General features: G+C 43.7%; 1 protein-coding gene across 2 annotated transcripts in view; it reads left to right on the top strand.

The window, feature by feature from the left end:
• LOC126187376 (DENN domain-containing protein 1A-like) overlaps window positions 1-27,523 on the top strand; it is a 286,790-nt gene that overhangs the window by 66,858 nt on the left and 192,409 nt on the right. For both annotated transcript variants that reach the window (XM_049928424.1, XM_049928423.1), the window contains exons 4-5: window positions 1,219-1,354; window positions 1,457-1,510. In XM_049928424.1, coding sequence (XP_049784381.1) covers window positions 1,219-1,354; window positions 1,457-1,510 — 190 coding nt within the window. The remainder of the gene's footprint in view (window positions 1-1,218; window positions 1,355-1,456; window positions 1,511-27,523) is intronic.

Genomic DNA, 27,523 nt, shown 5'->3' with positions numbered 1-27,523 from the left:
GCAGTGACTGTTCTGATAAATTAGCTAAGAAGTATCCTCTGTTGACCTATTGCTTTGTAGTTGTATCTCAGATGTCATATCATATGAAAGTGAAAAGGAGATTGGATGACCAATGTCTGACTCAGCAAACTCCAAATGATACAAACCTCCACCAAGAAATGGAACATCGTACAAAAGAACGTACAGTCGTACGGCACATCTGTATTGGTCACGCTTACCTCACTCAAGACTACATACTGGGGTAAGAGAACATTGCACGGTGCACCTGCACAGCAACCCTGCCATTCTGCCACATCCTTGTTGCATGTCCAGACTCTCTTGATCAATGGCGCGAATTAAATCTCAACCAATCGTCGCCATTTATCCTAGCTGACCATACAGTGAAAGCAACCCACATTTTAATCTTCCTATGAGAAAGTTGTTATTACCAAATTACTTATAAGAACCATTGTCATAGTTGACATAAGACATGGATGTGGAGAGGTGACATCTTTTGCTGCTTGTTTTGCCCTAAGTGTTCCTCACTCAGCTCCATACCTACCCTCAAGTAAACTCCAAATGTTATCTCCTTATACTGGTGTTCTATCTAGGCATTACTTGTCCTTTGTCATTATTGCTCATAATATATTTAATATGTGAGTTTTTTGTAATATTCTCCTGCTGTAGGGGGGTGGGGGGTTATCTGAGGATGTATATCTTCAGTTACAGTTCTTGTTGTACGGACCCTTACCTGCACACTTCCTCTCACTGCTCTACCTTCACCTGTGCAAATTTTCCCTCTTCTACACAGTAATCGGTGTGCTTTTCTTCATAGACCACTGCTTGTGGTAGCATCGAAGCTCTTGGTTCATCTCTGTATTACTCTCAACACACTACTGCTGGCTTGTTGATTGTGAAGCTAAAGGGACTAATAACCACACTGGTGAGTCCCTTGGTAACCCGATTGACCGTCACCGTGATTTTCCATTCAGTCTTTTTTGAAGCAGTGCAATTGCACAGACAGTTGTCTATACGAGTGCTTTGTAATCGGTTTTTAGGTGTTGAGTATTTGTTGCCAGAGCAGGTCCAGGTATCAACGAGTAAGGCTGGTAAACTACTGTATTTTTAGATTACAGTCTCTCACTGTTCTGGGTGTGAAAACAGAGGAGTTATATGTAATTTTCTGCAACAATGAATCAGTAGAGTTAAATACAACATGAAAATAATTTTCTTTTACAGATTACTAAATCATGTAGCAGAAATAACTCACAATTCTAACACAGAAGAGCTGTACAGATTTTTAAATGCAGTTTATGAGGGTAATGTACCTGAACCAGGGACTGTTATGCAGGTGCCTTTTAATAATGGTGAAAGTGTGAGTTCATAAGTTCATTTTTTTGATCATCTTTAGCTAATTATTTGTGAATTTTGTAGATTTCTATTTTATACTACTTTGTGATAAGATACTTTGTTTCAGATTTTCATCTGTAAGTGCCCAAACCAGTTTCAGCTGCCCAGTATTCCAGAAAATGTGAGTTCTTATTGTTAATGAACCTTGATTTATGTGATGTAGCCATTTTTCCTGTTAAGACCAGGCTCTGTTAAAACTAAACAGACAGGCTTTTTAATTGCAATACATTATATATGATACTGTATGTGTTTTAACAGACTGTTAAGTCACATTTACCGTGTGTGTAATCACAAGACTAACAGTGCTAACAGAAGAAATTATAATAGAAGAAGAGCAGGGTAATGAGAGTGAATTGTGACTGAGCAACAGCACCAATGAATATAAAGGAAGATATAAGAAATATCAAAGATAGAGGCTTATGTGGTCAAAGAAAATCTGGTGGTAGGACAAATGATTGTTGAACAAAGTGCACTGATTGTGTTTATCATGAGAGTGATAAAAATTTTCTCTTAGCAACTGAATGTTACAAAAGATGGAATTTTTCTTCCTTTGATGATAAATGTAATTGAAGTAACAACTGACGAGGAATAGCTCCAAGTATTAACAACAGGAAGAACTGTGAGTTCGTCGGGGGGGGGGGGGGGGGGGTTGTTAATGAATGAGGAGCAAGATCCTGTTCACTCAATGCAGTTGGTGTTACTGTGATTGTAACACAGTATTTCAACTTCAACATAATATGCAGTACTGGATTATGTGTAGACTACAGGGTAGTTGGTTCCAAACAGAAAACAGCTGTGAGGTAATAATTTTATTTCATGTCATTGTCGGATATTATCAAGGCACCAGACAGTTGTATTACACCTGTGGTGAGATAATAGTAAAATAAATTTTCATTTTGTAGTGGAGTGTCTACTGATTTGAAACTTCCTCGCAGGTTAAAACTGTGTGCTAGAACAGAACTCAAATCTAGGACCTTTGTATCTCATGGACAAATGCTCTACTGTCTGAGCTACCCCCAGCACGTGGCAACACTGTTTTCTACCAGGTGAAGGCATCAAGTAAATATTACAACCAGTCATTTATTTGTTGCCAATGTAATTAATGGGGGTGCTCTAGAAGGGTGAGACATGCTTGCAGACTAAAGGACTGATCAGCTATTACTGTGATATTAGAATCATGCGGGCATTGTGTTGTGCATCTATGCCCCGAGAACAGCCTTCTGGTATCACTACCATTTCCCCCTTTCCTGCTACATTCATGCCTGGTGCATAGGAATGATGACTGTCAATAAGTATCTCGTATGTGTTGTACTCTCTCTGATTTTCTGGCATGATAATTTTGCTTTATGTTTGTAAGAGGTAGTAATATGTTGCCCAACTGTTCTCATGAAATGCGCTCTTGGATTTCCACAGTAGACTTCATCATGGTGTAAACCACCTCTTGTAGTGCCTGCCACTTGAGTTTTAAGATCATCTTCACTGTTAGATTTATTGACAAACTCGTGACAAAATGCAACTTCTCATTTTTTATCCCCCCTCCCCTCTCTATCTTTATCCCCCCTCCCCCCTCTATCTTTATCCCCCCCCCCCACCCCACCCCCAACACACACACACCAGGCATTGTTTGTCTCCCAAGTATTTTTTGAACTACTGTTGTATGGTTATGTATCTTGAGATTGATCTGGACAGTATTTCTGTGTATTTTACAGCTGTTACTCTTTCCAGTGATTTATCACAAATTGTGTACTGTAACAGTAATTGATATTTTGTCTTATTTATGGCCAGCTTATTACAGGTACTTTAATTAACAAATGCCACTTCTTACGGCATTGACATCAGTGCTATTAGGCCCATAATTATTGCATCTGTCCAACAAAACTTGTTGAAAATGGGAATAACTTTTGCTTGTTTCAAACCACTTGGTTGCATCATTGCTCCAGAGATCTATACAAACTGCTGCTAGAAGGGAGCAAGCTCGTTTATATGATCTTTGTAGAATGTCACATATATTTCATCAGGTATGAATGCCTTTCCACTGTTGAACAGTTTTAGTTGACTTTCTGTTCCACAATAACATCTCAGTCTCTGCTATTTTGGTGCTTGTTTGAAGATTGAAAGGAGAAACTGTATCATGATGTTCCATAAAGAAACAACCTAGATAACAAATACATTCAGGTAGTTATGGGAGATGAAAATTTAGTTGTTATGGAGGACTGGATTTAAATGACAGGAAATGGAAGAGAAGGAAAAATAGTAGGATAACATGTACTGAGGGGAAGGAATGAAATAGGAAATCACCTGGCAGGATTTCACACAAGAGCACAACTGACTCATTGTATCATTTGGTTCAAGAATCATGAAAGGAGATCGTGTACATGGAAGGGCAGTGAGGACACCAGACGCTGTTGCATCTGGACTCACCATCATGTCACGACTTTTTATTTTTTGTGACTACGTTTTTTCCATGTTAACACCTCAGTTATTACAGTGACTGCTGTGAGGTCATTGACGGCACAGCAGAGTCTCTCACTTGACAGAGATTCCACATAGATTATATGATTGTAAAACAGAGTTTCCATAAATATTTGCAGGAGTTTCCATAAACATTTGCAGGAGCAGATGTGGACTGTGACTGAAATTTATTACAATATGTATTTTCATTCAAGGTATGTCACAGTTGTGAATAGTCATTTCTTTGTGGTGACTAGTTTTGGACAATCATGTTCATTTTCAAACCTTGAACTATGGCCTGAATTGTAAGTGTAATTGTACAGTTCCAACCAATGTGCAGTCGAGTGACAGAATATGCATTATTTCTCATCATTAACCATTAAATGTATGCAACATGATACAACATGCCTTAAATTCAGCTACATTAATAATTGGAGCACTGAACTCAACATCTATCAGGTAACCCCACAGCCAAAAGTTCATGGATTAAAATCGGGTGATAAGGATGGCCAGGCTATAGGGAAATGAAGGATAATTCTAGCATTTCCGAAATGCCTATGTAGCTGCTGCTTCATTGGCTGTTGAATGTGTGGAGGAGCACCATCTTGCACAAAAATAATCCACCCACATTGTTGAAGGGTTGGACTGATGTTGGAGTGCAAAAGAATCTTATAGTGTTTACTTGTGACAGTAAGGGTAACAGGCTCCATAGGACCCACCTCCTCGAAAAAATATGGTCCTGCGGCAAATGATGCTGTCAACCTGCACCACACAGTCACCTTTGCAGAATGAAGTGGTATTGGTTGATGTGCGTACAGGTTTTCTGTTGTCCATAATCTGCAATTCTGCATCTTGACATGTCCTTGGTGATGGAGATGGGCTGCATCTGTCCACAATATGTTCCATGGCCCTTCATTGTCCACTTCCATGTGAACAAGAAATTCCAGAGTGAACATTTGTCTTGCTGGCAGCTCAGCAGAAAGCAACTTGTGAACAAGGGTGATTTTGTATGAATAGCAGGATGCAGCAATGCAGGCTGTTGTTTCGTAGTATTTCGTGCACCACACTCGTGGGAATGTCCATTATTCAGGCAATTCCCTGTGTACTGCATTTTTGCACATCTCCACTGATCAACCAATCCTGCAGTGCTGTGGCTTCATCTTTGACAGCCATTGGATCAATTGATTTCCTCCCTCTGCCTCGCTGCACTTTAGAACAACACATATTTTTGAATTTTGTAGTCATTTTCTCCAGACTTTTAGCAGACATAGGGCCATTGGCTTTTTTCGTATCTGGAACTTCTAAAGGGCTATTGGTGCACATTGGCTGTTTGCCAGCTGTGCACTGTTCTTCATGGAGACATTTATGTTGGGCATCTTGGACACAAACTGAGGAACAGTAGTGTGCCGCATGTCTTTTGGTGTGCATATACTGATGTTTACAAAACCATTTGTTGGTCAAATTTTTGTTAAATTTTTTCTTCTGTGATGTTCCCTCCTGCGTCAATAATATGCAGTTCAAATTTGATGTCATTCTAAGCAGTGGTTCTCTTTTTGCAGTGTTTTTAAACTGGAACTTTAATTATGGACACTGTGTAAATTGCACCAATGCAATATGTTTCGTATGCTCCCACCAAGTAAAATGAAGGGAGGAGAAGGGAATGTAACATCATATACTGATAAGTTAGTCACAAGAATTTCTGCTTCTATGTTTATGTACCTCTGTTATTCTTGTGTGGCTTGACTTTACGCTGATAAGCCAAAAAAAAGAGAAAAAAAATCATGACCACTCAGGATTGCCAGAAGTTCTGGAAATCAGGGAGTATCAGGAAATTTCAAACACGTCAGGGAAATATCGGGAAATTTGAAAAAAAAAAAAAATAATAAAACACTAGAAAAATCTGGTTTTTCTCTCAGTAGAGGAATTGGTTTGTTTACTGAGATATCATGTATCGTTGCTGGCTGGGCGCAGCCGAGTTCATGAGCCGCTTCCATACTCCCTCATTCTTACTGCTTCTACCATTTCTACCACTCCCCTCAGCTTGCAGTCAGGGCTGCCACCACTTCTTGCTGCTAGTCTAGCAGCTGCAGACAAAGAGACAGGGAGGTGCGAGGAGTGGTTTGTTTGGTCCTGATTCTCGGAGATTTTTGATGCAGCGGTTGGAGACAGCAATCATGTGCGCACGAGTTGTGTCTGAGTAATTGTGTGAATGTGTGCGGGCTCTTGTTTTCTGACAAAGCCTATGACTAAAAATTTAGTTGTGAGAGTGTGATTGTCTTTTTTATGTGCCTGTCTTGCAGCTCAGTGACCATCTTTATGGTGAATTGCTACCTATTCTCATTAATATTGATTCTCAGATTATTGATGCAAGTTATATGTTGCACAGATTGATCACCATGGACTCATTTCATCAACATGATGTCTGTGGTATGTAAATAGCTAGCCAAACCAGTGGAATTCCGTGACAGGTCAAATCCGCAGGCCATTTCTGTGGGTGTCTCTAACAGATCAGGCCTGCCGATCTGAACCCCATCCTTTCCCACTAATGTGCAGGCCCTCCTCATCAGATCTAGTCTCACTGATCTGCCTGCAGGCCAGGTCTGTCCGTGTGTGGCATAATGCAGCAGATTTTCATGGTTTGTCCATAGACTCAGGACTGCAGTGCTCCTTGGCAGGCCAGAGGCTAAGGGCAATGGATTTCAGGAATTGCGACAGTCTCACCTTAAGTACAGTGCTGCATTTTAAAGACATTTTATTTATTCTGCTACATTTTGGCACTTCGAAAGTAGTTTATGTATTAGAAAATATGGATGCTAAGAGGAGGAAAATTGCGGCAGTCACTGGCAGTTTGTATGCTATGCACTCACGTATTTCTTGAAAGAAAAACCACAAAATACCTGTAAAATAATATACATAACATAGTGGGTAATAACCGACATAACAAATGTAGTAGAACCAGCATTATATTGGCAGTCACCTATAGTGTTGGTTTACACAACTCTTCCCTGCCTTATACACTTCTTTCAAAAGGCTTACTTTTTCTGAGGTTATTTCTGAAATCTGTGAAGATATTTTAAATCTGTCTTGTGATTCCAATGAATTTTTTTTCACACCAAAAGTGTTTTATTGAAATAAAATAACATCAGTGGTCTTAATGAAACATGTATACCATATGGCTTGCTTTTGCCATCTGAAAACAGTTCATTGCAAAAGATGTTGATTTTAGTACTTAAGATTTTCACTCACACATTTAAAAATACAGAAGTCCGTACTTTCTTTGTCAATTATGTCTTTACTTACCCTTGAGATCTCAAAATTTGTCCCCCCAAGGGGCCCCACAGCTCTGTTGTGGGTACATGTGTGACGCACATGGGCCTACGAGCTATTGCAGCCTTTATTCTCTTCTGGGCTGCTTTACCTTCCCATGCTGTCTCCTTCCTTGTCCTTCTTCCTTTCCCTTTGCTCCTTACTTTCCTTCTCTTGGTGTTCTTCTCTATGCTATCCTCGTGACTTAGCATCGTCTTGCAGTTTTGGTTGGTTGGTTGGTTTTCCTCCTCCTTTCTGGCTTTTTTTTTTTTTCCCCTGCCCCCTCAGGGGTTTGATCTATATCTCCAGATTTGAAAGCTGTTGTGTGAGCCAGATGGGGAAGAACTTCCTCCCTACCGTCTTTGGTATGGGTTTTTCTCCCCCTCCCCCCTCCTCCTCCTCCCCCCTCCCCCTCCTCCTCCTCCCCCCCTCCCCCCTCCCCCCTCCCCACTCCTCCCTCCTCCCTCCTCCTCGTCCCTCTCCTCCCCTCCCCCCTCCTCCTCCTCCTCCTCCTCCTCGCCCCCCTCCTCCCCCTCCATCCACGCCATAGACCTTTGGCCTCCTTGCTAGGTCAGCAGCTTGCTAGCCAGTCTGTGTGTCGGGACTGTTATGTCCCCTGACAACACAAGGGGTCACAATGCTAGTACCTGCGCTGTGAACACCTTCTGCAAGCCTAGGAGTGGTTGCCCATCTTTTCGGGGCATTGAAACTCCTGACAGTGACCATCCTTCTGGGTGCCCATTGCTGTGGCTCGGTGACACCCACAAGGCGAGTCCTTGCTTGGAGTGGGTGGTACCAGGGCAGACATTTCGCACATGAAATGTGTTAAAATATGTGGCCACTCTACCGCAGGCATGTCTCTTTCTCATCACGTTTCTGTCTCAGTTCCTGTTTTGCCTTCGCGGTCTTACCCTCCTTGGATACAACCTGGGAGGAGCGCCAGGCCTGCCGGCTTGGGGCAAAACCCTTTCCACGGTTCCTGGTCTCTATCAGGACTCATCAGGGAGACTTTTGCCGCCATCAAACCCCTTTGTGGATCATATTGAGAACAAGTTTGGTGAAGTTAAGTCTTTAAGTAAGATGAAATCTGGCTCTCTCTCCTTATAAAGACAACTTCTGCCAGTCAGCCTCCCTCTGTGCCTGCGACTGTTTAGGAGACATCCTTGTGACTATTGCTCCTCACAAGCCACTCAGTATGACACGGGATGTAATTTTCCATAGGGACCAGGTCGATTATGAACTTATGGCTAATCTGGAATAACGTGGCATTCATTTCATCTGGTGTGTCCAGAAAGGGCATAAGGACCATCATGTAGACAGTGGTACTTTCATCATGGCGTTTGAGGGGGATACTTTGCCCAAGAAGGTCAAGGTAATGGTGTACAGATGCGACATGAAACCATATATTCCACCTTCCATGTGATGCTTTCGCTGTCTCAGGTTTGGCCACATGTACTCGCAATGTGATGCCACTTCCATCTGTGATGACTGTGGCTGCCCTCTTCGTATGGGGAGCCCTTGCACTGCACCACCTAACTGTGTAAATTGCTCTGGTCTCCATTCTCCACACTCACCAGTTTGTGCAGTGTATATGAAGGAAAAAAAATTTAGGAAATAAAAATCTTTGACCGTCTCACCTGCATTGAGGACTGGAAGAAGTTTGACAGACTTCACCTTGTAAACCTCCCCCTACCTGTGCCTCAGTTACATCTGCCCCTTCTCACCCCTCTTCCTTACCCCCATCCTGCCCCCCTTTCCTCTCCCCCCCCTCCAGGAACTCCTCCTCCTCCTCAGCCAGGGAAGACACCCTCTTCTCTGGCTCCTGCTAGGGATGGCGCTCCATCGTGGAACACCCCTCCCTGGCGTTCTCAGGACAGGAAGCTTGCAACCTCAAGCCAGAGGATAGGCCCGCACTCCGAGGCCCCAAAGCCACTTGCTCTCTGTCCGATCCCAATATCACTGCCATCTATTCCCTCACTGGTAACATCTCCTTCCTCCCTCCAAGGGAGAAGAAGAAGCAGCAGCACAAGTCAAAGAATGAGGCTTCCCCGGCTTTCTGGGGGACTTCACTCTCTCCATCTCATCCCGAATCAAGACCCAGTTTTTATGGATGGCACCCCATCCTCATTAGTGACAACCACCGACCAAATGACATGACCTCCCCTTGGCTTTCCTGGACTCTCACCACCCAGAAATACAATGCCTCGTTTCCTCCTACCTTCGTTCTGTATTTCTCTTAAAGAAATGCACTTTTTTGATGAGCACTCTTCAACATTTCATGCTATTGGGCATTCTGTTGGAGCCATGCTGGCCGTGGGATAGTGTCTGGAGGGATCTGCACTTTGGTTCACACCAATGTCATTAGTTACTGGATCCCTCTTCATACCAACCTGGAGATGACTCTGCCAATCTCCGCATTGTCTAACTACCTCCAGGTAGGCCATTTCCTTGTGTTGAACTGTCTACATTAATACAGAAACTCCGGCCCCCGTATCTTCTCCTTGAGGACTTCAATGCATACCACCCTGTGTGGGGGGAGCGCCACTTCCTCGGATAGGGATCTTCTACTTGACACAAATTAAACAGACTTTGATTTGTCTCTCCTCAATGACTGTTTCCCTACCCACATCAGTGCTGCTCATGGTACTTTTACTACTGTCGATCTCACAACCTCCTCCCCTGCTCTCGTGGCTTGCCTCCATTGGTCACCTCATGGTCATCTTTGTGACAGTGACCACTTTCCGGTTATTCTGTCACTTCCCTGCTGCTGCCAGGCAGACAGATCCCCACATTGAGCATTCCACAGGACCAGCTGGCATCTTCGACACCTTTCTCTTGAATTGCATTGATGCAATCGTGTACGGTATCTCTGTCACTAATTTTCATGCTACTGGCACTGCAGTCTCCCTATCCACAGGTCACCCTCATCATCGACCGGTACTGTGGTGGACCACAGATGTAGCAGTTGCTGTCCAGGACAGCAGATGGTCGCTGCAGTGATTTAAACGACATCCTTCACAGACCACCCTCCTTGTTTATAAGCGTCTCCATGCTAAGGCTCATTACCTTATTAAGCAGAGTAAAAAGGAATGCTGGGAGTGCTGTTTCCTCCCTGGAGATGTGTGGCTCTTCATTTGGTTCAAGATCTGTAATCTTCTGGGCTGCCAATCGCAGTCAACTGTCCAGAGGCTTGTCCTCCAAGATGCTCTGTCAACTGATCCATTGGCCCTTGCCGAACACATTGCAACACACTTTGTGACAGCATCGTTGTCCTCTTCCTATCCTGCTATCTTTCTCCAGCACATACACAGAACTGTTTCAACCTTCACCAAGATAAATCCTGTGATAAAGCCTCTCTGAATGGGAATTCTTGCAGGCTCTTACCTCTTTGTATGACATGGCCACAGGCCTGGATTCGATCCACAACTAGATGATCCAACACTTGGACATTACACAGAGACACTATCTACTCAGGGTCTTCAACTGCATTTGGCTCAAGGGTGGCTTTCCCTCACAGTGGCAAGACAATATAGTTATCCCCGTTCTTAAGCCTGGGAAGAACCCAACGTCTCTTGACAACTACCACCCAGCCTGATGAACGTTCTTCGTAAACTGCTTGAGAGAATGGTTAGCTTCCAATTATGTTGGGTACTCAAATTGTGGAGGCTTTTGCCCCGTATCAGTGTGGCTTCTGGGAAGGACGATCTCTAACTGACCATTTATCAGATTGGAAACTGCAATCTGACAGGCTTTTACTAACCGTTAGAACCTTGTCATGGTCTTCTTTGACCTACATATGGCATATGACACCTTGGTGCCATCACATTTTAGTTATCCTCCACGACAAGGGCTTTCACGGCCCTCTCATGATTTTTATATGAGAGTTTTATCCCACCAGCTCTTCTGGGTTTGAGTTGGTACTTCATTCAGCACCCCTCAGATTCAAGAGAATGGTATCCACAGAGTTCTGTATTAAGTGTCACACTCTTCCTCATTGGCATAAATGGGCTTGTAACCTCTGTTGGCCATCAGGTTACCACAGCATTTTATGTCAACGATTTTTGCATTTGGTGCAGCTCCCACTAGGTAGCATCTGCTGAGTGCCAGCCTCAAGGCACCATCCAACATACCTCTGTGTGGGCTGTCTCCCATGGCTTCCCGTTTTCTCCTTCCAAAACGTGGGTTATGCATTTTTGTCATAGTCCCACAGTATCCCCAACCCAGAACTTTATTTTGGGTGACCAGCTCCTTGATGTTGCAGCACATTCCCGCTTATTGGGCCTTATTTTTGATAAGAAAAACTGATGTGATTGCCACACATTCACCACTTAATGACTACATGCATGCAGAAGCTTAATGCTCTTCACCTCCTGGTCCACACATCTCGGGGTGCAGACCATGCTACTCTTCTCCATCTTTACCGTACACTCTGATCTTGTCCAGACTAGAATATGGAAGTCAGGCTTATGGCTCAGTGACCCCTTCCACTCTGAAAATACTTTAACCCATTCTCCATTGTGGGGTGTGACTGGCTACTTGTGCCTTTTGCATTAGTCCCATTGACAGACTCCTCACAGAAGCAGGGATTCTCACTGTATAAATACCATGAAACCAACTCCTGGTTTCTTATGCAATCCCCATTCAGAGATTCCCAGACCATCCCGCATTCCCTGTCTTCTTTACAACTGAGGGATGTCTCCACCCTGATGACCGCCCACTGGTGGGATTGCTGGTTGGAATGTGTCTCACTTTCCTCTGTCGGGATCTCCTTCTCCACTCACTGAAATGCTCCCCGGTGTATTTCCTTTCACTTCCTCCTTGGATGGTGCCTAGACCACAGATCAGGACCGACCTATTCCAGGGTCCCTATGGTCTTCCAGTGTCTTGTACATTCTATCCTTGCTCTCATCTTCTGCACGATGGTTCTAAGACGACAGATAAAGTGGGATATGCTTTTACATCTCTTACTGGCTTAGAACACAGTTTGTTGTCAGAATCATGTAGTGTGTTCACAGCAGAGCTGCTAGCCGTTACCAGGACCCTCCATTTTGTTACTCAAGCGTCCCTCCACAGTGTTTTAATATGTACTGACTCAATGAGCAGATGAGCAGCGTGCTACTCTTATCCTCTGTTGCTCTCTGCTACTCATGACCTTCTGTCCTCCTCTGGCTGTGGCGCATGCTCAGTTTTCTTTCTCTGGGTCCCAAGTCATGTGGGTATCCCAGGGAATGAACTGGCTGGCCATTTGGCTAGAGAAGCTGATAATCACCCTCCATTCCCTTTCATAACTCCAGCTGCAGATATACAGATCTATGTCCAATCTCTCTTTGGCCAAAAGTCCAATGACATCTGGTGTGCTACTGCTCTCAACAGTGAACTCCGCACCATCAAGGCGACTACTGTGCTTTGGTGCTCTTCCTTCTGGTCCTCTCAGGAGTAGTCCACTGCTTTAGCCCATCTATGCATTGGTCATACCAGGCTCATCCATTGTTTCCTCCTGTGTAATATAATATGGTTGTGGAGCCAGACTGACGGTATCCCACTTTGGTGGAATGCCCCCTTCTTTTGGCCCTTTGTGCTAAGTATAGTCTTCCTTAATTTTAATAATAGCAGACAATTTGCCGGTGATTGAACTGGTTCTCAGTTTCCTCTGTGAAAATGGTTGTTTACAGATATGAGGTTTTGCTTTACTCCTGGAGCAGGGGCAGGGTGTTTGTGGTTGGAAACTCTCTTCATGTTTTCTTAGTCTGGAACCCCATGACCACTCTCCCATGGAAAGATCTCTCTCTTTTCCAATTTTTAGATTTTACCTAACATTTTATGCCATTTACTGTGTGTGTTTTAACTTCCTTGTTTTATAGTTTGACTCCCCTGACTGGATCCATCCACTTTTAGCGGACCCTCTTTCTTCTGCGAGTATCTTTGGAATTGCGGGACTGATGACTTTGCCGTTTGGTCCCATAAACCCTCTCAATTAATCAGTTAATCAATCTCAAAATTTGTCCGGGAAAAATGCTAGAACTTGTTTGGAATTCAGGGAAATTCAGGGAATTTCACCTGGGGAAACTTGGGGCAACCCTGCCACTGCTCACCGCAGCGTTGGCTGTCATCTGATGACATTTTGGGCACATGACTCAGTAACAAAAGTATGTAAGTGGAGTAGACACGGACTGGGTATCACCCTAGCGAAGATATCGGCTGCAAATGGGGAAATCCATTGAGATAAGCAACTTTGACAAAGGGCAGATTATTATTACGCAGAGCGTGTGAACAAATGAACTATTGTGGGCCTCTGCAAGAAGTAGGGCGACAGTGAAACTACCACTAGAGACTAAATTGTTGGATGTCCACGACTCTTCACAGAATGTGCTGGTCCATGCACAAGTGTTCCGGAGCTCACTGTTCATTGTACATTGTAGAACATGGAGCTCTACAACAGACTGCCCCTATGTGTTCACATCATCAATTACGATTGCATTGGTCATGGAACCTTCAGCATTTAATCATCAGTCTATGGAAACTTGTTGGGTCTTCAGGTGAATCACATTTTTGCTGCACTTGGTCAACGGTCTTCTCCACAAACACCTTTATCGAGGTGAACGGCAGCTCGAAACGTGCAGTGTGTTGCAGATGCACAGACACAGGCTGGTGGCAGCAATATTATGTTATTGAGACATTCTCTTGCACTTTCCTGGGACCTGTGGCAGTAATCAAAGACATACTGACAGCTGGTAACCACCTACCTCCCTCCATGCTTGATGTCTTCCGTGACGGTGATGTCATCTTTCAGCAATATAATTGTCGATGTCTTGGAGCCAGAACCATGCTACAGTTGTTTGAGGAGCATTATAATGAACTTATGTTGATGTCATGGCAATCAAATTTGTCTGATTGTAAATCCTATGGAACTCATCTGGGTCACTGTAAGTGATCACTGTTGGGGACCATCACCACATACACAAATCAGCAGTCCATTATTTATGCAAATTACATGACCTGTGCACAGACGTCTAATGCCACATATCTCCACAGACCTACCAACAAATTGTTGTATCCCTGATATGCAGAACCAGTGATGTATTTTGTTCCAAAGATGGACAAACAAGCTAGTAAGCAGGTGGTCATATTCGGCTTGTGAGTGTATATTGCATGTTGTTATTACAGGGTTTTCAAAATGCTTTGTTTCTGTATATTGCTAGAACATTCTCTGTATAAATAGGAGCACACTCTGCTAATGCATTCAGTTTGACTCTGTGTGTCTTTCATGTTTGTTCAGTAAACTAACTTTTACTTTGAAGTGGTAATTTGTGCTGACAATCTTGATATCATAACTGGTAACAGTCATGGAGGCTGCTTCGCAGCATGGCTTGCTGGTATTGTCTTACATAACATTCATGATAATTTTGTTAATAAACATGAGAGTACAGGGATAATGAAGTACAGATTAAAAGAGAGTCAAAGTTATCAGAACCTGTTAATGTCATAAAAGGGCTGAGACAAGGTTGCAATATGTCACCCATCTTGTTCGGTTTGTATGGAAATGGCTCTCAAAAGCTGGAAGAAAGTTGTGGAGGAATGAGAATCATTGTTAATGATATACATGCATTTTTGTTAAGTTTTTCTGATGATCAAGCCAGTCTAGCACAAGACAAATATGATCTCGAGTTTTTGATACAGTGTTGATGATAGGAATGTAACAGATGGGGACTATACAGGAGTCTAACAAAAACCAAATATCTGGTAGTGAATGGTGACATTAGATTTGAAGTACACATCAAAGAAAATGCAGTTTGACACAGGTAGGAAAAATTAAATACCTTGGGGTATATGTTGACAGAAGTGGATTGGGTAATACAGAAGTAAAATACAGAAAACATTAAAATAGAAAACTGGTAGGGTTATGGGTAATTTGATGACCAGAAATATTTCCGACCTAAATTGCAGACACGTCGATTATGCATCACATAACTTTATTACACACCATGTCGTAACCAATATAAATACAAAGAACAATAAACAGAACTCTACATCTATAATCAATACTTTGCTAAGCCAATGATTCGTCTTTTGTCTCTTGTGCCAGCTACTTGCAGAGTAACTGATGAACCAGCCCCCCCTCCCTCCAACCCTCACTGCACAATCCAGGAAAATTGGGATATTGGGGCAGACACCAGTCCTCGTGTTGTTTGATTTGGGGGGGGGGGGGGGGGTGTCACTTAGTATTGAAAGTTTGGTGTGTGCCAATGGAAAACTGAGAGGGCAGTGCTGCAGAGGTTCCTTCTTGTAGAGGTAGGTGAGTTTTAATGCGGACTCTGTTTTGTGCTTGCCATTCAGGGCAGTCTTGAAGGTGTTCTTTTCTTTAGAAAGCACTCTTTAGGGACCAGTATATGGTGGATGTAACAGTGGGTGCACGGTATCATCTCTGAGCCAGATATGTGATGTTCTGGCAGGTCTCTGTGGATGAAATTCTCTTTCTTTGCCTGACAGGTAGCTGAATTGCCTTGCAAACTCAGTGACTGCTTCTGGAATGGTCAGCTAAAGTGGCAATGGTGCAGCGAGTTCACCTGGCACATGCAGCTGCCCACTGTAGACCAGATGGGCTGGCAGGCAATGCAGATCCTCCTTTACTGATGTGCGCTGTCCTACCAATACCGTTGGCAAGGTGCCTGTCCATGTTGATGACTAACACATCAGTGCTGCCTTTAGTATGTGATGTAGTCTCTCCACCATTTCATTATTGATGGGATGTTTACTAGTGGTGCAAAGATGATTACTTGCACATAGTTGAAGAAGCATCTTAAACAGCTGCGACTCGGGCTGGTGTCTGTGGCCAGTTGTAATGGTTTGAGGAATGCCAAACCTAAAAAACCATGTAAGCAACAATGCCTTTGTAACTGCCTCTGTGAAGATGACTAGTATCGGCGTAGCCTTGTAAAATAATCCACTACAGTAATGGCGGTGACCATCAGAATAGTGTAACAGTTCTACTACATCCGCGTGTTTGTGCAAAAATCTTGCTTTCAGCATTGGAAAATGCACAACCGGTGTGAAGGCATGTCAGCCGACTTTACTGCTCTGGCAATTGAGGTAAGAGTGTGCCCAAGCTTGGCAAACCTTCAGGATTCCTGGCCACACCACCTTGCTTGCCACTAACTTCTTGTTGCTAGGATGCATGGATGACCCAGGTTATGTTACGTTCAGAAAACTGTGCACCAAAATTCTTCAGGGATGTACAGGCATTATTTTTCCCAGGATGTGTTGCACGTGATACTCATGGCAAATATGGAACAGAAATACACGCAGTGCCGGGACATGTATCCACTTCGGAGCAAGTCATCCAGCATTGTTTCCTCTTGTTGCGTGGCCCCTATCTCGGCCCGTGCCGCCGCCCCCCCCCCCCCCCCCCCCCAACTTCCCCCAGGGGGTTCACCACTCTTTGGTGGATTTGTGCTTGGCTACCACTGGGCCCCAGCCTTTGCAGCATTTTTTCCCTTCTGTGCTGCATGTCTGTCCTCTTGTTATTCTTTTTCCCATCACTTGGGGAATATGTCTAGGCTATTATTGGGAATCTGTCTCACCTTTGTTTTTTGCTCCCTTTTCCTTTCATTGTTTCCCTTCTCTTGTTCCTCCGCTTCGGCATTTGAGGTTCCTTTTCTTCTCCTTCCTCCCTGTGTGCCCCTGAAGACCGGCCCATGCATCCGACATGTAACGCGTAATTCTCAGCCCTAGTTTGACAGGTACCCCCTGGTACAGGCCAGGCCCAGGGAGGTGTGACTGCCCTGAGCTGCAACCTTTTCAAGTTGCTGATTGGTTCCTCTCTCAGGTGTTCGGGAGGTGTTACCTGAGGTGTGAACAATCACCTAAGGTGGGTGCGCCCCCTTGTGAAGAGGCCCCAGAGTTGGAAGGAGCGTGCCATCGGGGACGCTGGCAATCATGGGGGATTTCCTCGCGATGAGGCAATCATCTTCACAATCAACGTCCTCAAAACGTAAACGTAATGAGGTTAATCATTCAAAGACCCTTCCTGCTGCACCACGGTTCCTCGTGGTCTCACGTATTGAAGACGGCAAGTCCTTCGCCACAGTAAATCCATTTATTATTCAGAAAGTGTTGATGCAGTTGCTGGCTCTGTGAAATCCTGCTCTTCTTTACGGAATGGCACTTTGCTTTTGGAGACTACTTCTGATTCTCAAGCACAACAACTCGCTGCCTTGCTTCTCTGTAGCTACCCTATTCGTGTTGAGGTCCATAGAACTTTGAATTTTTCCCATGGTGTAATCTACACTAGGCTGCTAGACGGTCTAACTGAGGCCGAAACCCAATCTTACCTCTCTGATCAGGGTGTCATTACCATCCATCGTGTAATGAAAAAGGTAGATTTCTCCTTAGTGCCCACCTGCACTCTTTTCCTCACCTTTGATAGAGTGGTGCTGCCGTCCTAGATCAAAGCAGGCTATGAAATAATTACAGACCAGCCGTACATTCTGAACCTGATGCGCTGCTACCAGTGTCATCCTTTCAACCACACTAGAAGGTCTTTTCGACACACAGCCAAATGTGTAACCTGTGGTAGGGATGAACATGAGGGTGATTGTCCGCCTGGTCCTCCCCGCTGTATCAACTGCAATGGCAGCCATGCCGCAGTCTCTCAGGATTGTCGAGTGCCTTACCTAGTCACTCGCAAGTTACTGGCTAGACGCAAACTCTGTGTTCCCCCGTCTGGCACCTATAGTTCTGTTCTTGTTACCCCTCGCTCCATGAAGGACATGGCCACGCAGACATGTGACCTCAAATTCAGCTCTGAGGTGTGAAATTGCCCAGTGTCATGGTAGCATTGCCATCCCTCCATCCACCTGTGCAACAACCCGTCAAACTCTCGCCTCAAGGGGCGAAGCCACAAGGTACACAACTGGTAGGCGGGGAAGGACAGGAGGAGTACTCCCGTGTAGACTTCCTCCGTCCCTCCAGCCAAACAACACCCAAGTCTTCCTCTAACTGTAAAGGCTCGAAGAAGTCCACCAAAGACAAACGGGTCTTCTCCTTCACCAACTCAAAGATCTTCTTTAGTGTCACCTTAGCCTGGCCAGCCTCTGTATTGCTGGTGCACACACCAACCGTTTTTCAGCTTTGGCCTCCAGAGACAGACCCCACAAACAAGCTGATGCTTCTGTGGACCCCTATGGAGCAGGATCCTCCTGCTTCTGTGCCCTGTAGTAGCGACTCTACACTGGCTTTCACTCGGTCGCCAAGTTGACACCCCTACATCTCTTCCTCCTCATGACTGTACTCCAATGGAACGTTCGCGGCCTTTGGTCCCACAAAGAGGATTTATGGCTGTTTTTAGCATCACAGCATCCCCTTGTACTCAGCCTTCAGGAAATGAAATTGCACCCTCACGACTGCTTTGAGCTTTCACCTTACTTACTGATTCGTTTTGATCTTCCCCTGCCTGAGGTCGGCATTCCATCTCATGGGGGCATAATGCTGCTTATACTGGATGACTACCTGTCTTCAAGCTGTTGCAGTTTGCCTTTTCCTTCCTCACCTGACTTTTTCCTCTATACCATTTATGTCCCTCCGTCATTCGATGTCACCAGGGCAGACTACCTTCAGCTTATTGGGCAACTACCTCCCCAATTTTGGCTACTTGGTGACTTTAATCTGCATCATCCCCTTTGGGGTTCTCCCAGGACCTGTCAGAGAGGTGACCTCTTGGCCGACCTTCTTAATCAACTTAACCTCTTCTGCCTTAATGCTGGAGCACCCATTTTCCTTTCCAACTCCTTGCACACCTATTCCCATTTGGACCTATCCTTTTGCACTGCCCAGCTTGCCCATCATTTTGAGTGGTCGGTTCTTTCTGACATCTACTCGAGCAACCATTTACCGTGTGCTCTCCATTTGCTGACTCCTACCCCATCCACGTGCATGCCCAAATGGCAGATTACTAAGGCTGACTGGCAGCTTTGCTCCTCCCTGGCGACCTTCGAAGAACAAGATTTCCCCAGTTGTGATGACCAGGTGAAATATCTCACCAACTTTATCCTTACTGCTGCAAAACATTCCACTTCTCGCACTTCCTCTTTACCACATCATGTCTCAGTCCCTTGGTGGACTAAGGCATGCCGAGATGCAATTCATGCACGGAGACGTGCTATCTGCCTTTTTAACCATCATCCTATGATGGCAAACTGCATTCATTATAAACAGATGCGTGCAAAGTGTCATCATGTTCTTCGGGATAGCAAATGAGCTAGCTGGATTTCATTCACTTGTTCTTTTAAAAGTTCCATCCCTTCCTCTGCCGTGTGGGCCAACCTCCAACGGCTCTCTGGGACCAAGATCCATTCTCCAGTTTCCGGCCTCACAGTAGCAGATGATGTTATCGTGGACCCTATTGCTATCTCCATCACCTTGGGCCACCATTTTGCGGAAGTTTCGAGCCTTCCCACTATCACACTGCCTTCCTCCATCAGAAATGAGTGGCGGCGAATCATGAGTGCTACAATGTCGCCTTTACTATGAGGGAGCTAGATCATGCTCTCAGTTTATCCCGATCCTTTGCCCCAGGGCCAGACGCTGTCCACATTCCGATGTTGTAGCATGTTTCTCTTGCGGGCAGTCACTTTCTGCTTAACACACACAACTGGATCTGGGCAGAAGGCACATTACCCAGACTTTGGTGTGAAGCCACCGTCATACCCATACCTAAGCCTGATAAGGACAAAAACCTTCCTTCTAGCTACTGCCCAATCTCTTACCAGCTGCATTTGCAAGTTGATGGAACATATGATTCATGCTTGGCTGGTATGGTGGTTTGAGTCTCGCAATTTACTGACAAAGTCACAGTGTGAATTTCAAGCACAGTGTACTGCAATTGACCATCTCATTACTTTGTCCACCCATGTCATGAATGGTTTTCTGCAGTAATTCCAGACTGTGGCTGTGTTTTTTGATTTGAAGAAGGCATACGACACCTGCTGGAGGACCAGTATCCTCCGTACTCTTCACATGTCAGGCTTCCGTGGCTGTTTGCCCTGTTTCCTTCAGTAATATTTAAAAGGCTGAGTTTTCAAGGTGCATGTGAGTTTTGGCTTGTCGGATGCCTTTATCCAGCAAAACAATGTGCCTCAGGCCGCCATTCTGAGTGTCGTCCTCCTTGCTCTCGCCATTAATCGTATAATGGCCTGTCTCCCGCCAGGCATCTCCGGCTCCCTTTTTGTTGACAATTTTACCATCTATTGCAATTCTCCACAGACCTGTCTCACTGACTGGTGTCCTGGAGCATCGACAATGGCTTTCGTTTTTCCACTGACAAAACGATCTGTATGAATTTCTGGCGACGCGAGTGGATTCTCTCACCATCTTTACATCTTGAGGCTGTTGCCCTTCCGTTCACTTAAACTACAAAATTCCAGGGACTCGTGCTCGATAGGAAACTCTCTTGGTCCTCCCATGTATCATACCTGGCAGCCTGCTGTATGCAGTTCCTCAATTTCATTTGTGTCCTCAATGGTACTTCCTGGTGTGCTGATTGAACCACCGTCCTCCATTTGTACCGATCCCTTGTCTGTTCGAAACTCGACTATGGGTGCTTTGTTTACGCGTCTGCACGCCCATCCCTCTTTTGCCGTCTCAACACTATCCACCATCATGGCATCTGTTTGGCCACAGGTGCCTTTTACACCAGCCCGGTTGAGAGTCTGTATGCTGAAGCTGCTGAACTACCACTGTCCTACTGCCATGACTTTATCCTCAGCAGGTATGCATGCAGTTTGTCTGCCATGTATGGCCACCCATCCTGTGCCTCCTTCTTTGATGATTTGTTTGGTCGTCAGTATGGGGCTTTTCCCTCTTCTCTGTTACCTCCTGGAGTCCACTTTTGGCACTTGCTACGGAGGCTTACCTTCACTGTACCTGCAACTTTCCCGGTGGGTGTGAACCCTTCACCACCTAGGCTTTGTGAAGCGGCCCATGTTAACCTTGGCCTTCATTCGCTTCCTAAGGACATTACTCCAGCCTTGGTCTATCGTCTACATCACCAACAGTTTCACGACCTTTGCATGGAACTTCGCAATAGTACCTTTGTATACACTATTGGCTCTTGGACTGATCTTAGGGTCGGGTGTGCCTTCGTCATTGGCACCTGTGTCTTTCAATAACGGGTTCCAGCACTCCTCAGTATTTACAGCCGAGCTGTTCACCTTGTATCAGGCCACAGAGTACATCTGGCGACACAGCCTATTCAATTGTGTCCTCTGCTCAGACTCACTCAGTGCCCTTAAAGTCTATGTGCGCAGTACACCACCCATCCCTTAGTGCAGTGGGTCCAGGAAAACTGTCACTTGCTCACTCTTGGTGGAGCCAGTGTGAGGTTTCTGTGGATTCCTGGTTATCTGTCTGTCAGGAAATGAGGCTCCTGATGCTGCTGCTAAGCCTGCAGTCCTTGTACCTCAGCCCCCAAGTATATATATACCCTCCTGTGATCTCTGTTTTGCCATCTATCAGGAGGTGGTGTCCCTTTGGTATCGCCAATGGTCCTCCTTTCACGGGAATGAGCTCTGGCTTATTAAGCATCTCCCAGTGCCTCAGACGACCTCCTCTCGGCCCCCTGCTGGGAGAAGGTTATTTTAAGTTGGCTGCATATTGAGCATTGCCTTTTTAGCAATCATCATTTGCTAAGTGGCGCTACCCCACCACTTTGTTCACATTGAGCCCAAGTTTTAACTGTCCACCACTTCCTGACGTAAAGCCCATTTTTTTAACCGTTTATGTTCCCGCTTGGGTTTGCCATCTGATTCATCTACCATTTTAGCAGATGACATGCAGGCTGTCGACCGTATTTTACTTTTTATACTCCAACGAAATATGATGAAGACCATTTAATTTTAGTTTTTGACCTCTGTTTCTGCATGGTGTCGTTTTTGCCCTTTTCCCACACGCCTGTGTTTAGCTGTCTTCTATTATGACAATTGGGTCTGACATATAGTTGTTTTTTAACTCCTCTCTGTCTTCGTGTTCTATAGTTTTGACTTGGGCATTGTAATGGTCGCCTGGTCGTAGATATTGCTAATTGCTATAATCGCACTATTTCACTCCCATTTACGGAGCTTGTTAGCACTTGAGGTTAGGTTGGCGCCATTACAATGCATTGTAGTAATCACTGCTGCTTGCTGGATCGCTGCTGTGTCTCGATGTTGATGCTGGCTCTAAATCTGGTTGTCTAGGGTAAAAACATGAGGTCCCGTGTTTTGTTTTATGTGCTTTTGATGATAAAGGCTGAACGAAACCAACAAATATGTAAACTTCAAATATTTATTTCTCTGGTGGCCATCTTAATTCCACTGTCCACCAAAGACTATGACACAACACAACTTCCTTTACATGTTCTTTGGATTGTTTATCCACCTCAAACAATAACACACAAACACACTGTACCAAAGTGACATTCCGACTGCCTCTCGACCCTTCTTGCTGCTCGTATTTATAACATTGTCAAAGAACTACAAAAAAGAGATATAGTTTACAAGTCACATGTACATCTGTTATCATAATTTGTGCAGAAAAGTTATTAATTTGCATCGAGTGACATAATTTAACATGTTATTAAAATGACAGACAGATTTGTTGACTTGACAGAATAATTCTTTGTTACAAAAAGTCCGTTTTCTAGAAGTTTGTCAATTGACTTCTCTAATTTGCATAAATAAGTAATTAACATGAATTATTAAGAAATACATTGGTTTTCGTCTAAAACAGGATTGATTTTGTGAATACTAAGTGAAACCGCTCCTAGTGAACAAATAGGTTTCACTGGGTGATTTTTATTTAAGGAGATCCAAAATACCTAAGTTGTACACTATTTTTCGTACTTCATATTAGTTATTTAAGATGAACTCAGTGTTTTTACATGATGACCTTTGCTGTATCAGTGATCAAGTGATATTAACTTTTGTGTGGGTTAGTTATTCAGTATAATTTAATGGGTTGACTGTTTATGGAGACATGTTACGCAATCATTGTTAACATACACAACTACTTTTCTATAATCATAAATACTCGTTAAACTGGTTGAATTTGGAGGGTATCGCATACTTCGGTACAGTAAAGCCTTTAATATGTTCCGTTACAGCATGTATGACCCCAGTTGTTTTCTGCGCCCTAAAGCAAAACAAAACCAAAAACCAATCAGCCTGCGGCACTATCTGTAAGCTGGTGCAGTTTTGTGACAGGCAGTCTCTAACAATGGTGTTTCTACCTGATACATGATGCACGTTGTTACAAATTGGGCTATATATTCTGCTTGTCTACAGTACCACAATGAGCCATGATCTGTTGTATACTGGAAGAAACAAGTTTATGGTTTTTGGTCAGTAAATACTGTAAAAGTCTTCCTTCCACTGACAATCAAAAATATTTGATGGCCACGTAAATTGCCAGCAACCCATGATTAATAGCACTCCATTTCTTCTGCTGTGGCGTAAGGTCTCAAGTAAAAGGCGAATGGTTGCCATCAACCATCCATTCTCTGTTGCAGTGCTGTGCTGATTGCATTTTGACTTGCCTCCATCATTATAGTCAATAGGCCACTAATGGGTGGGTGAGGCATCCATGCTGCTGGTGCCAAACATTACTTGACTTCATGGCACCAAAGTCAAAGATGTCTTTGGATTACCGGTCATATGCTTGCCTTAGAGCAACACACTTAGTTGTTCCTGCTGACTTGCCAACCCTGGAAGATGTTGCTGGTAGTGATTTAACATTATCAAAAATCTGTGCAACCTCTGTAGGCTGTCAACAAAGGCATATCTTGCACTGTTTCCACACATTTAGGAAGCGGTGATAAACCGGCAGATGAGGCTACTTTTCCTCTTATGTGCCAAAAACACTCTTTGCAGTACTAATGACTATGCCTTACTCCTGCAGGCACTGAGAAATTTGCCGCAGGTGAGCTGCATGCTCCTCAACTGTACATCTACATGAATACTCTGCAAATCACACTTAAGTGACTGGCAAAGGGTTCATCGAAACACCTTCACAATAATTCTCTATTATTTCACTCTCGAACAGCATCCAGAAAAAACTAACACCTGTGCATGAGCAATGGCCTTTTTAAGTCAGTCACGTGTGACACACGGTAATGATCAGAAATTGTGCAGGCATTGAGTGTCTGGTAATTCTTGCATAATCATTATCTTTTTTGTGCACAGTGTGTAATGGGGATGCAGAAGGGGTATCTGATCTGGTCACAATACTTGTTTTCAACAGCTCTTCAAACACTGCTTGCACTACCAGTAGCTTTTGAGGTATAAGCCTCCTTGGATGGGCAGTGATGGGTGGCCAAGTGATGTGCAGCTATGGTGCACTGTCAAGTGGCAACACTTCCTGTTGGTGGCAGCCCAAAGGTTGAAGACTGGAAATGCTTTTGAAGTATGCAGCTAAAAAAATGTTCAGACCTGTGGTCAGCATCATTTGCCTGGGTGGTTTCCACGCTGTTGTATGGGCAAACAGATTACTGTAATTAAGGAACGGTTAACTAAATACAGTGACAGATGAAAATTAGACAAAAAATACAGACTGAGTATAGGGTCAGCGACACTGGCGATAATATATTCCTGGGTAAACTCATTTTCAAGACCCAAAGCAAGTTTTCATCACAAGTTTAATTGCATGAATTGTTCACTGTGATGAGTATATGCTCTAGTCAGTGTGGCAGGTATAACACTCAGCTGTTTGGGGCAAATACGCACTGCAGATCCAGAATCTACAAGGATATTTTTACCAGGGATGCGATCATACACAAGTAACCTCTGTAACTGATGCAACAGCAACAATGTTAATTTTGCATTCTGCCTTTCAGTCTTCAGTTTACATGCACATGTTGATGGTGATTGTTGTGGTGTCCTGTGACATCTGTATATGGCATTTGGGTAACAGCAGGGGTGGTGAGCTGCATCTCCAAAACACCTGTAGTACCAAGACCATTGGTTAGTGGTTGTATTAAATCTACGACAATCGTATTTCTGACACCTGGTCCGCAGCTTAGGATTATGCAAATCACAGCATTGTAATTTGTGCTGCTGTGCCGATAACTTCAAGTTCAGGTGCACAATCTGATCTTCTAACTGTTCCACTCTTTGCTCCTGCACTGGCACATATGTGCCTGTTGTACATGTTTTGATGGTATTGGTTGTGCTTGCTGCTTCTGTATTCTTTCCATGACCATTGTCAGGCATATCACAATTTTTGCACCTATTGGCACTCCAGACTGGGAATTTTTTATTGTGTCAGTCTTCTCTGCCAACGCCTGCTACAGCAAAACTCAATGTGTTGCCATGACTGTGCAAATACCAACTGGTAATTTACGAAGTCACAACATGCATAGTGATTGTTCACATAGCAGATTGGGGCCAGATAAGCACTTATAAAGCTAACAGTGTTTGAGATGGGGGATCTGTTACCTAGCTGCTTGTCATTAAAAACTTTTTGCAACCAAGCTCTGGTGACAATGTATAGTGTCATCCTTCTGAATGTGAAACCATGATTACATACTTGTCATCATTAGTGTGCACTACATGTGCATGAACCATGTCAGTGGGTGATTAGACCAGAACAGCGGAAGTTTGACATGACCAAAGCAGGTTGTGGGTCTTGACGATTTATGTCGATGGCCACTCATTGCCGAGTAGCTGTTTGTTCCACTTTAACTTCAATCTCTGACAACAGTGACATAGTGTTTCTCTTCAAGGAATCACTTCAGAGTCACCACTATGGGTAATTTGACTGTAAGAAATAATTCTCATACATATTGTGGACGTGATAATTCGTCAGTACAATAACTTTATTGCACACCAAGTCATAACAAACGTAAATACAAAGAATACTTTACTGAGTGAGTGAGGTGGTGTGGTGGTTAGAACACTGGACTAGCATTGGGGAAGATGATTGTTCAAACCCCTGTCCTGCCACCCTGATTTAGGTATTCTGTGATTTTCCGAAATCGCCTTGTCACGAAGCAAGCTGGAATATTTTTAATTCCCCTCTTGTTTTGCCATCTGCCTCCTTAATTTCGTTTTTTTCATTTTTTACAATTTACCATTAACATACACGAATATAATCTGTATTTTCGTAAAAGAGAAAGGTTGGCCCTCAGTTCCAAAGGATTTGACACCAGATCTAGTTTTGTGCTTAGTTTTGTGTATGTATTTGGTTTTCTAATGTCTCTTGGTTATTCCTAGTTAGTAACTTTCATTATAGGGTGAAATCAGTAATTGTTTCATAACTTAAATTCTATTGTTGATGTATAAACAAATATAAATTCTGTAATAATTGTAAACATTTGGAAGACAAAATGTTAGCAGTCTTTAAGTATCTATTTGGGTCTAGTCGGCAACATGTTAGCAAAGCCATCCCTTCATTAATTCCAAAGTAATCAACAGTTTTGTCAAAAGTATTGTTTGTGTAACTATATTTGTTAATTTTACAATTTAAACAAATAATTTGGCATAACTCTCATAGTAGAACAAACTGCTATAGAAAAGAACCAATTTTTCGATATATTCAGTTAATCTAATGAGTTAAGTTTAAATTGTAATTTCTGTAAATTTAACTTTAAACAATGTGTAGTTTCTGCACCTATTATTGTGATGATATATAAGGGCCCAATTTTTGGTCATGAGACAGTCAGTCCATGGCAGAGTTTCTGACGAGTAACCTGTGCTGGTTAGAACAACAACAATGCTTCGAATTAACTGTGGAATAAATGTTAAACAATTAGGCTATGTGTAAAAACAGTAACAGTGTTTGCTCCACACATAACTGATTATTCTTCAAGAACTGTGAGTTTTGTGGTTGTGTTTTTACTGCTCGTAGATGTTCAACTGCAAATTATTGTAGCAGTATGTGGAGTTTTGCCTGCAAACTATTAATTAGGCTTACCGAAAGTTAAACAATAGTGCACTGGCCATATAACTTTGTATTATTGGGGGTTGTGCAAAGTGAAATTAAAGTACGGCGAAACGCAACTGTGCATCTGTAGGCTACATTATTTACAGTAGTCAGTGTCAGAATCCACAACCCATTTTTCAGCCAATGTAGGAACACATTACATCAACACCGAGGACAGTCATCAATCAATGAATAAATAAAAGCAGGTGGGAACTGCCACAGCCTTAGGAAAATGCCAGGATGGTTCCTTTGAAAGGACATGGCTGGCTTCTTTCCCCATCATTCCCTCATCCTATGGGACCGGTCACTTTGCTGTTTGGTCCCCTCCCCTGAATCTGCCAACCAAGCAACCAAAGAATACTTTATCATACTCTACAGCGATAACAAATACTCTGTGCTAAACCAGTGATTTATCTTTTGTGTCTTGTGC

Source organism: Schistocerca cancellata, chromosome 5, assembly GCF_023864275.1.
Source record: "Schistocerca cancellata isolate TAMUIC-IGC-003103 chromosome 5, iqSchCanc2.1, whole genome shotgun sequence".
NCBI classification, from domain to species: Eukaryota; Metazoa; Arthropoda; class Insecta; order Orthoptera; family Acrididae; genus Schistocerca; species Schistocerca cancellata.
Note: the sequence above shows the minus strand (reverse complement) of the source record. Positions and strands in the feature narration are given on the sequence as shown.